Below are 12,071 nucleotides of genomic sequence, written 5' to 3'. Positions count from 1 at the left end.
ATAATACTAGTTATCACACAATAATTACCAAGCAGTGTGTCTAATATTATATGAACCAGTCTTTCACATCATTGTTAAACTGTGCCTAAATTCCTGAATTTTTTAGTTCAGATGCTCAGATGAATGGTGTCTAAGGAATGAACTCAAGGAGTAAACCAATCAATAAATGATACATAAAGTGGTGGGATGAGAATCAAAAGCAGATGGAGACAAGAAATAGGATGTAAAGAAACTAGGGCCTGTTACAGACTGCCAAAATAAAGCTGCTTCGGGTCTCTTTGGAGATATGCTATTTAAATTATGCATGGGTCCTAAGAGTCTGGAGGTCGCACCAAAGCCACACTCCATTCCTAAGCACTGGAGGGCAGCTTTGGTGCAGCTTCCAGATTCTTAGGACCCATGCATAATTTAAATAGCATATCTCCAAAGAGACCCGAAGCAGCTTTATTTTGGCAGTCTGTAACAGGCCTAAGAGTTTCTTGTCGGGACAAAAAGAGCAGAGAAATCAGTGTGTAGGGATGAGTGAAGACTCTTGAACAAGTATAGAGTAAGTGGGTGGTTAGAGAAAAGATGGATCAAAAAGAAAGGAAAAATCAATACAGAGATAACAAAGGGAACCAGTACAGCTAGAGTAAAAATGTCAGAGATAGGCGCTTTACAGACCGCCCAAAACGGGCAGTCTGCTGCTGCCACCATTTGCAGCGCGGAGGAGCCCCAGTGTCCAAACTGTGCGGGTCCTCCGCGCTGCAAATAAGAAGTGCCAAAATGGCGCTTCTCTTTGCGGCGCAATTATGATGTCGCAAGGCGCCAATGGTGCACTCGCGGCGTCATATGTGCCGCGCGATGTGCGGATGCAACGCGTCCGCTACGTCAAGATGGTGGCACCCATGTGGAATGGGCGCTGCCATTTGGTGCGTGCTCCGCGCGTATTAGAGTTAGGGGCATCAGGAAGTGACACCCCTTTCTAACCCTAGTACGCGCAGAGCGCGTACTTTATGCCCATGCGGAACGGGCCATAGTAGGATTTTGGGAACAAAAAAGAGACTGCAAAGTTAACATTCTGGCATCTCAACTTCAATAGTCACCGCTATAGTGGTTGGAATAAGATAACCAAATATTTGGCTTCATGCCTCTAGTATTTTTTCCCATATTAACTGACAGGAGAGAATGTCAATGGAAGGAACATCTATTTAATGCTGTAAAACAGCTTTGTTCACTTTCTACTTATCAGACTGCATGTATAGTTCAATGTTATTTTTGAGCTGAAAACATGTTTTAGACGAGATCTAATACTGCAAAGGTGAAGCAATATTAACACATCTAGGTATGACACAAGTAACTCAAAGAACTTCATTCTGTCAGTTTACCTTTCAGAAAATGCTTTTATCTCCCATAGCTCCAATTCCTCTTCTGCCACCCAGGTTTCAATTATAACAGGACCTGTTTGCTTTGGCGTTTCTGGCCTTTTAGGCCTCAATGCACTTGATCGAAGACCTTTCCTTTGCGGTGTAGGAGTTTCTGAACAAGAGATTACATAAATACGAAGCTTTAATTTCAGTAAGGGCTCAAATCAAAACACACCACTTTTTAAAGAAGTATGGGAACGTATATACCCATTTACCTTTTGGAGCCTCTGGAACACCAATAGGACAAATAATTTTTCGTATACAGTATTCAGATCGAATGCCATATGGCCCAACATCTCTTCGCTTGATAATTTCAGTTGTTGTAATTTCTGTTTCCGATGTTTCTATAAAAATTATTTCAAAAGGGCAACAGATTAATTAGGTAAGTTCTTTGCCACAAATAGTGGTCAAATACTGATGTGTTGGTTAAAAAAAGGAAAGATTTTAAACTATACTAAAGGCTGGAATGCTGGTATAATATGCCACTGTAGGCAGCAGTTCCAGGTACATGGCTGTAGGTGCAGCAGCAGCACAGGAGAGAAAAACTTTCACTGTGCCATTGGGACAGAAAGGCTGCTGGGTCCAAGCAGCTGGTTTCTTTCATGCCTGGTCTCTCCCTGAATCCTCAATGCCAGGGTGTTCTGGGAAGGCTGGCTTGGAGAACTGCTTGTGCCACCTGACATGTGATATTCCAAACAAGCCTTCCCAGGACACCCTGTATCTGAGGACCCACCTGGAGATATAGGCTTCTTGGGACATGCAGGTGGACTGACCACAATTACAATACACAATTCGATTTTGTCTTGCAACGTTAATCTGCAGGGAGTACTTAAAAGCGTTTCCCACTTCAAATATCACAAAGAAAAACATATCTAGTGGTACATATAAGGAGATGCACGAAAAAAATATATGTCTAAAAGCTAAAGAAACCTAAAGATAAAGATGGTTGTTCTTTGATGGTGGCTAAGAACAACCCAACTTTCCCCAAATATGTGGTGCATTTATTTCAATATTTTAGCCCACTTTATATATGAGAGTTCATGCACCAGAGAGCCCTGGTGGCAGAACAGCAGCCACAAGGTTCTAAGTTCAATCCCAGGGGCTCTAAGGTTCACTCAACCTTCCATCCTTTCGTAGGTCGGTTAAATGAAAACCCAGCTTTTTAGGGGCAATTAGCTTACAGATTGCAAACTGCTTACAGAGTGCTGAGTTCATTGATAAGCTGTATAGAAATGTACATGTTATTGCTATAATGCAGCAACATTGCTAACAGCAATATTGAAACAGTCTATGTTGTTTCAGAGAAGCCAAACACCAATCTACAAACCATTAAAACAGGGGGAAACAAGAATGTTTTGAGTTGAGGCCAACATAATATCCAATCTCGTGCCAGGAGAACAGGGAAGAGGGAGAAATTCTACAGCATTGTTGCCACCATTGCAAAGACTCATTCCCTGACAGTTATGTACCTCATTCTCAGAAAATGCAGCACTCAAGGATCAATGATAATCTTACTACCATGCAGATGCCTTTAAGAACAGACCATACCGTGACCCAGAATACATTGTCCTAAATCCAGTTCTTAGTCCCAAGTGAAACGGGTCCACTAAAACAATGGGAACTTGTAACTCAACACACCTTTGGCACAGCTTCTGGCCTCTTAAGATGCGTGTGTCATTTAAACAGCATAGCTCCAAAGTAACCCAAAGCAGCTTTATTTTGGCCTGCCTGTTCGGGCCCTAAATCAATGAATTTATTGTAGTTGGGACAAATAAATGGATTTGGTAAAAAATATGCACTTTTCAGTTTTGTCTGGAAACAAATGAGCAGCAATCATTCTTGTGATGTGTTTTATCACTACACATTCTAATTAATAGTCTTACCTGCACTGAACCTGTTAACAAAAGCAGGTAAATAAATTAGATCCTCCTTATCAATGTGCTGGTGATCTGTGGATCTGACTACCTGTGGATTGCCACAACCCATACTATTCAATGGTAACGTATCCACACACACATCATTGCCACTGAGTAATATAGAGCTTAAGAGTCTTTTCTTTTCTTTTTCACATCTGCAAGGGGTACCAGAACTGCATCCCTGTGGATGGGAAAGGCCCACTATATCCACATTTTTAAAGGAAAGCTAGCATAAGAAATGAAGTTCCCTAAAGCTGGATCCCCCTGGTATTACCCTCCCTAATCAGAATGTTCTGCTCAGTACACACATGGCAATTACTCTGCCAGCAAAGGCTGTTTAGTAGGATAAACATGATGTAGCGTCAAACTGTGGAAGGAAGCCAGACTGAAATGAGTCTAAAATCAGCTTTATCCATATTTACATGGATCCATCCATGATACAAACAGTCTTAAAAATATAAATCTTTTTTGTTTCAAATGATTCATGCTACACAGCATATTACATGTTTTCAAAGAATATTTAAGCACCACTACTATATCTGAAAATTAATGAAACTGAGTGTTCCTTTAAAACACTACCTGTGCGTGTAGTTCCTCCACCAGGTGGGGCTTTAGCAGCCATGTCATCCCACTTCAGACATGCCCAGAGTAATCTCAACATAAGGCTAACCCCTGCCAAGGATTTCACTGTTTGAAGTCGAAATCTGGGAAAATTCATAAAGGAAATCATTTACTGCATACTTCCATACAGTACATAATATAAATGCCACATGTCTTACAAATAGTGTAAATATTTTTTTAATCTCACTCCCATTTCTAGGCAGAGTGTATAATCATATAGAGTTGGCCCTCCACAATTGCAGCTTTGACTTTTGTGGATTGAATTATTCATGGATTTGATTAATATGTTCTCTCTAAGAATCTCTAGTTTCTCCAGCATGACCCTATGGTCAATAGAAGTTATGCTAGAGGGCTTACAGATTCCTAGAGAGAATGCTTCTCTAAGCATTTGTAGGTCCACCAGCACAACTCTGTGGTTAACCTCTGGCAGATATTGACCAGAGTTGTGCTGGAGGACTTAGAGAGTCTTGGTGAGGTGTTCCCTCAGGTTAAAAAAAAAATGTTTTTGTTATATGTGTTTTTTCCACTTTCACAGGGTCCTTGTCAAAAATAGGGTGGCAGAAACACCTAACACCAGTGAATGTGGAGAACCCACTGCATAAATAAATAATGTATATTATCTATACCTGTACTGTTATATATTGAATCTTATTAGTTTAAATTCAACAGTCAGAACCCAAAGCATGTTCCCTTATATCCACATAATGTAACTATAAGTACTGTAATTTATACCTGGACTGGATATCAACCTGCAACCAGACAAACAGGTACTTCGGTTACAGATAGGACTCTGTTCTGATAAAAGAACCAAAGCCAACAGAAGAAATGGTACAAGAAAGCAAGGTTCTCCCAAAATAACAAGAACAACAACCTCCTCCTAACAAACTGAAAAGCTCTGAAGTTTCTAATACTGGGCACTTCCAAACTGGTCAGTGGTACAGTGCGCTCTTGCCTTACGCGAGGGATCTTTTACAGACCCTTCCGCGTAAGGCAAATCCTGTGCATGATGAAGCTCCATTCATTTGAATGGGGTGCGTCCCCATGGCACGCAATGCTGTGTGTGCCGCTAGCACATGCCCCATTCACCATGTTAGGGCTTGCCATCAGCATAACCTCAAATCTGCGGATAACAAGCCCACATATGGCACGGGCATGCTGTATATTGTTATAACACCATGAGCACTCATTCTGAAAGCTTTTTCACCGAGTATCTGGAGTTCCCAACATCCCACATGCAGGCACCACTTCACCCACGGTGTAATCTGCAAACAAAGGGAGCAATATATAAACTCACTTGGATAAGAGGAATCAAGTTCTTTTGATGGGGACCAAAAACACTGCTCTCAACAAGGATCTCTTGCCTCTAGGGCCCTTGGCAATGGAGGGTCTCTCCCAACTTTTTCCTCCTTAAACAAGTGGCTAGTGCCAAACATAATCTTGCCAAAAATAGGGTGGCAGAAAGAAAAATCCACTTGCCCTCAGGACTCCTCAAGCAGGTGTCTTCTAAAGGGGAAGTTTCCCCTTTCTTATTCAAGTGGAGAGAATTATTGTTGTGATTGGCCATCCCTTTCCACCCTCAAAGCAGCCTAGGACATGGGTTAGCACAGATATAATGACGTTTGCCAAATAAAAACCCATTTTCAAACATACATCAAGGCAAACCTATATAAAGCCTCTAGAAGTCATGGCAATAACCCTAAACCATAATCTGCTTTTATAGTTTTCAAATGATTTGTGCTGCATTCATTTTAAGTGTCAGTGTAATCAAAATAGACCACACAGGCTCAGGTACTTTTGTACACCAGACTCTGGTGTCCTAAGGGACATTCATTCAGGACATTTGAGACTTAAAACACTGCAGATACCCTGATGTGCACAGGCTGCAGGAAAAGTGTCCTCCCTCTGCCCAGTACTACTAATGTACATTGATGTTAAAATAAATCCAGTGTATGAGAACTGGAAAACCTTTCTAATTGAACCCACCCATAAAAAGTAAGCTCTCATTAAACAAATATAGCTTAAACACCAGGGGAGACAAAACTTATGCTACTACAGTGTGCCTGCACCATATGCGGGTGCACTAATATGCAGCCTTAAGCTTACGCTGAAGCCGCACAACAATGTTTTCAATGGGGTGCGAGAATACGAGGAATTTCCCTTATGCAGGGGGATCCAGAATGGATTTCTCCTGTAAGGGCAGTGCCCACTGTAATTAAGGCAGTTTTACACTGCTTTAACTGCCACAGCTCAATGCTATGGAATTCTGGGATTAATAGTTTTGAGATACTTGCCTTCTCTGCCAGGGCCTAAACAGATGAGCGGATCGCATGGGCCAAGCCCGTGGTATCCTGCCTTGGGTTCTGCCCTGGGTCAATCACCAAGCTGGCACAATGATGAGCAGGGGTTTATATGCCCACCTTCTGCTGTGCCATGTTCTCGCTACCGCCATGCATCCCATATCTGTGTCCACCATTATGTCTGCTCAGAAGACCCTTGTCATGGTCAAAAAGGGTGGAAATAGGGTGCCTGGCTACACCCACGTGTTTGATGTCACAGGCTGTGGTGGGATTCTTCTGAGCAAACACAACTAGAGGAAGATACGGCGTGTGCTGTGCTGTGTTTTGGCTCTTGCCACTCAGCGCCAAAAATTGTGCCAATATGCCCTGGGTTATGGTTCCTTTGGACCAGGATCATTCCCGAACTGTCAGACCAGCATCTGGACAGGCTGATCCTGTCCTGAGGCTAATGGCCTGCATCATCTGTACAGGAAGATGTGAAGCTGGGGGGTGCACAGGCCTTCTGGTTCATGTATACAGGCCCTCAGAGAACTCTGGTGTCACCACAAACTACAAACCCCAGGATTCCATAGGATGGAACCATGGTATTAAACTGGTGTCAAACTGCATTAATTCTGCATTGTGGTAGCAGCCAAAGTGGGGTTGAGATTTAAAAGCAGTGACTATTGAAGTGTCAAGTTTTCAGATTAGGTTATAACCCCCCCTCCAATTCATTCAATATAATCCTCTGCCACTTCAGTTATTTAAAGGGTTGTTAGTATTGTACCTCCAAGTGATACCAAAAGTCGGTCTAGGGGATGGGTATGGCCAAATATCCAAAGCAGGCTTAGCAGTGTAATTGAAACATGGAACCTCTCTGATCCCTCCTCTTCTTGCCAGTTTCTTTAGGTCATCATTGGGCAAAACAAATATGCTCTTTTTACTGCTTTTAGTGACAAACTTCCTGTAAGAGGGCAATGCTGTTCCGGAACGGGTCTTTTTAGGTCTTGAAAATTTCATTAGCTTCACTTTGTCCCTTGTAGAGTATTCCTTGCTGACTGTCATAGATGTCACCAACATTCTTCCTGGAGTAGTCAAGGAATCAGTCACTGTTGTTGTCACCACAGTTTTACTCTGTTCCTTTATAGAAATGACATCAGTAGGGGTATCTGTACTAGGAGTGGTAAGTGCTGTTACAGTGGTAGTGGTGGTGGTGGTTACAGTAGACACAGAACAGTTTTCAGATGACACCACATGCTCTTTATTATCTTTGATGCCTGACAACTCTGATACTTTATAAATAGTTTTGGATTCAGTACAAATAGTTGATGTGGTGGTCACTTCTGTAACAACAGCTTTTACTGAGGTTTCACCATTGATGTTTTCAATTTTGTCATTTGTTTGCAATCCATTCTGATCTGCAAAGTCATTACTCAGGCTGGATTCCTCACATGAAGTTACAGGAGACAGGGCAGGTTTGTTAATGGAATTTGATTCAACTTCCATACATTCCATTTCCCTATATATGTTTTCATTACAGGAACGGAGGGCTGGGAATGATGTGTCATCAAGAGAACTAGATCTTTCAGAACACTGCTTCCTTCCAGTACATTGAGCAGACTCAGATGTATTATCTTGAGAGGTGTTATTTGGTTTAGAATCACCATCTACATCCACAGAACTCTGTAACAACTCACTGTCCAAATTTTCTCTCACATGTGTGTCTTCGACAGCAATATCACCATTCATTAATGGTTTCACAGGTTCTTTGGATGAAAATGATTTACTTAAAGGATTACTTTTATTAATATTATTGACTTTAGAGTCAACACTGCTTTCTGTTTGTGCAAGTGTCTCTCTTTTTAAACATTCTTCATTGGATAATACTTTAAGATCGGGATCCTTTCCATTAATCTGAAATGATGTTGGCTTATCTTTCTCTGTTTGGGTATCCACTTCTCCATTTTTATTATTATTTTTGTCTGCAATACTTTTAATGTGATCAAGGCATTTGTTTATGGAACCTGGTGGTATACATTTCTCTTGGTCTTGCTTTTCACCATTTGTTTCAGCGATTTTAGACTTCAGTATTTCACCCATAATATTTTCTTCTTTCATGTCAGGAATTTGAGCTTCAAATGCCTTTTCAGAAATGAGCTCAGTGTGTAGCGATTTTAGGCCTCCAAGAGTCTGTTTTGGATTTACTGCAATTTTGGGTTCAGATGCATCTTCACTGTTTTTCACAGGACCCTCTTTTACATTATTTGATTGTGTGGATATCACTCCAGGGCCATCTTTTAAACTACATGTTTCTACAGAATCACATTCCTTTTTTTCAACTGTTACTGTTTCATGTTTTTTCTTGCTCAAATATGAAGTGGCTCCTTCACAGCTACTTTCAGTTGGCTGAACAATGTTATCACACTGAGATATGAAGGTATCTGTTTGCTCTGAGCATTTTGCGCTGTCCTTCAAGATGTCACTCTTACTTGTTTCTTTGTTTTCTATTGGTTTAGCATCACTGGTTACAGAATTGTCACTGTCTCTCTCATTGCTCTGTACTTGAATTTTATCTGTATCCATTGCTTCACAAACACTTTCATTAGTATCCTTTGCTAGCAGTCTTTGAGTATCTGGGCACTGAACTGAGGTTTCATTTGCTTCTCTCTCTAAAAGTTTGTTCAAGCAAGGCAAAGACTGGACAGCTCCAATGGTTTTGGTAAAGTGCAGATTGTTAGGTGACAAGTGTTCTTTGACAGAATCTTCAGTTTGATTTATACCTGAATTATCAACATCTATTTGTTTTCTTTCCCCTACCATAGCTTTCCCTTGCTCATCCACACTCCTCTGTGGAGATTTACAACCTGAAGAGTTAGCATTAGTTTTAAGTTTCATTCTTTCTAGTCGTTGCTTTTCCTCCAGTGTAAACTGTTTTACTCTTCTTTCAAGCAGTCCATCTAGTTTTGAAGTTTTAACTTTCCTTTTGTAACATGTCCTTAAGTGAAAACCCTCACTAACATTGATTAAATCGGCACTGATTGGGCTTTCTTCACATTTTGTGGAGGTATCCATTTTCACTTCATCTACCTCCATAGGTTCTTCCTTGATGCTTTTATCATTTTCACCAACTTCTTTTTCCCCTGTGAACAATAATTTTAAATCAATAAGACATTTTGGTACATAAAGTAATATTTACATAACTAAATTGTGGCTGATTAATATCTCTCTCATGTATGAACATCGTACTACTTCACTAAAAAGACTCATGTTTTGTAAATCATTCCCACTTGATGGAATGCAATATGAACACATAACTGTGTGGAACCAGGTGACTTATATAGGGTCATGTGGGACAACAGAACTTAAAAGTGCCATATATCTATATTCAACAAGAAATTTTTATCTTTCGGACTGTTTTCAGACTTATGACAACACTATAAATTACGATGTTTGCTAGGCAACACAACTCCACATGCTGAATCACAGAATGCTGCTGAGACTACCATACAGATATTTATTCCATTCAAACCAAAATCAAAATCATTATTATCAACCTTGGTTAACACTGGGTAAATTTCCTACTATACACATTTTACACTGTACACAGATTCTGCAGCATTAATTTAATAAAAGGCTAAAACCCACCCAACAAAATGGATAAAATGTTTATTACCTTCTTTTGCATGATCTGATTTTTCCAAATGTTTGTTAATTTCTTCTTTTTCTTCATTCGATTCAAGTTCCTGCTTAGTGCGACATTTCTTTGTGGCCTCAGAATTTTCTGTTTCTTTTTGGTCCTTTTTGTGCGGCTCACGGAAGTTTTTTATTCTATTTTTCAAAGAACCATGCTCTGCTTTTATTTTTGCTGGATTTTTCCTTTTATCCAGTTCACACTGTTTTTCGGCGATGTCAGCAGTATCATCCTTTGCTAATAAGAAAGCATGCATTTATTTACAGGATTTTAAAACTTTCTGTCAGTATAAAACTCTAAGGTTGTCATACATTAAGGAAAGTAAGGTACCAAGAGTGTTCAGACATTATTTTTCACCCTTAAACATAATATTTTATTCAGCTCAGACTCGCAACTCTGAAATATAATCACTGTTATTGAAATTCAAAGTGGACATGCCTTTCCAAAATGCTAGAATGTAAGATTGCTATGTGAAAAGGTATCACAGTGATTTGAGAATCCTGTTTCCTTAAATCTGAAATGCCAATTCCGTAAACAGAATTTGTACTGTTCACTTTTCCAGTAATAATTACAATGACAATTCAATCCACCTGATTGTCACAGGTACTAACCAGCTAACCAGTGAAACCAGGCAGTTAGTTATGCATTAGTAAGAGGGAATGCAAGATAAAACCTTCAGCACTCTGAGTTGAGCCAAGACATATTCCATGTGGCATGAATGGAAACCTTGCAGGCAGAAGAGATGGAAAGAGGCATGGGAAGCTGAGGCCTGAAGGCTCCTAGAGACCAGCACTTACCATCCACCAGCCCTGCCCTTCTGCTCTGCTTTAAAAACCTTGCAGGCAGAAGAGACTGTAAGGAGGCAAGAAGGAGGAAAGCACCCCTGTTTTTTTTTTAATTTAAAATTTTAATAATAATAAATAATAACATTTTATTTATATACCGCTATTCCTGTGTAGATCATAGCGGTTTCCAACAAAAAAAATTACAACAAAAAACAATTATAAACAACATATATCCCCAACAACGTGCAAACCAACCACCCTTAGCAATTAAAAACTATACAGCATCTAAAACCAATTATCTTACAAAACATTTAAACCATAACAAATAGCTGGATTGAACAGTATACATCATCAAGGGGAGATAAAAGATAACATTAAGGCACATGGGGAAAAGCCTGGCGAAATAGGAAGGTCTTCAAATTCCTCTGGAATACATCTAGGGAGGTGACAACGCGGAGCTCGTCGGGCAGGGAGTTCCAAAGCTGTGGGGCTGAGATGGAAAATGCCCTCCGAGATGAAGTATATCTTGCTTTAGGAACCCTTAATAAATGTTTTCCGCCCGATCTGAGAGTGCGAGGCGGACTGTATGGGGAGAGGCGGTCCTCCAAGTACCCTGGGCCCAAGCCATTTAGGACTTTATAGGTAATAACCAACACCTTGTATTGTGCCCGGAAGTGAACAGGCAGCCAATGTAGATCTTGCAAAACTGGTGTTATATGGCTGGACCTGGAGCATCCAGTAACCAACCTTGCTGCCATATTCTGTACTAATTGAAGCTTCTGGGTTTGGTACAAGGGTTGCCCCATGTAGAGCGCATTACAGAAATCCAACCGAGAGGTTATCAGAGCATGTACCACCGTTTCAAGGTCCCCCCGGCTCAGGTAGGGTCGCAGCTGGTGTATCAGCCGAAGCTGATAACAAGTGCTCCTGACCGTCGCATCCACCTGAGATGTTAGGTGGAGCGACAAGTCCAGAAGCACCCCCAGACTGCGAACTGAGTCCTTCACGGGGAGCGTGACCACATTTAGGACAGGTGGAAAAATTTCCTTCCCTGGGCCAGGAGAACCTATCACGAGTACTTCCGTTTTCTCTGGATTCAGGCTGAGTCTGTTTTCCCTCATCCAGCCCATTACAGACTCCAGACAGGCATTTAGAGGAGAGATGCCATCCCTAGTCACTGCATCAGTCGGAGACACAGAGAAACATATTTGGGTGTCATCAGCATACTGATAACACCGTGCCCCATGTCTCCGGATGATCTCTCCCAGCGGCTTCATGTAAATGTTAAATAGCGTGGGGGACAAAATCGCTCCCTGAGGGACACCAGATGTAAGGGCCCTCCTGTTGGAGCAACAGTCCCCCAGATGCACCATCTG

General features: G+C 41.0%; 1 protein-coding gene across 17 annotated transcripts in view; it reads right to left on the bottom strand.

Moving 5' to 3' along the window:
* BPTF (bromodomain PHD finger transcription factor) overlaps positions 1-12,071 on the bottom strand; it is a 114,351-nt gene that overhangs the window by 52,445 nt on the left and 49,835 nt on the right. For all 17 annotated transcript variants that reach the window (XM_089540963.1, XM_089476724.1, XM_089476706.1 and 14 more), the window contains exons 12-16: positions 9,893-10,147; positions 7,007-9,359; positions 3,902-4,026; positions 1,622-1,750; positions 1,368-1,518 (exon numbers count right to left, since the gene is read on the bottom strand). In XM_089540963.1, the coding sequence (XP_089397089.1) occupies positions 1,368-1,518; positions 1,622-1,750; positions 3,902-4,026; positions 7,007-9,359; positions 9,893-10,147 (3,013 nt within the window). The remainder of the gene's footprint in view (positions 1-1,367; positions 1,519-1,621; positions 1,751-3,901; positions 4,027-7,006; positions 9,360-9,892; positions 10,148-12,071) is intronic.

The sequence above is a fragment of the Sceloporus occidentalis genome, unplaced genomic scaffold (genome assembly GCF_023333645.1).
Source record: "Sceloporus occidentalis isolate IW3139 unplaced genomic scaffold, rSceOcc1.0.p SCAF_1, whole genome shotgun sequence".
Lineage (NCBI taxonomy): Eukaryota > Metazoa > Chordata > Lepidosauria > Squamata > Phrynosomatidae > Sceloporus > Sceloporus occidentalis.
This window is presented reverse-complemented; position numbering and strand designations above follow the sequence as displayed.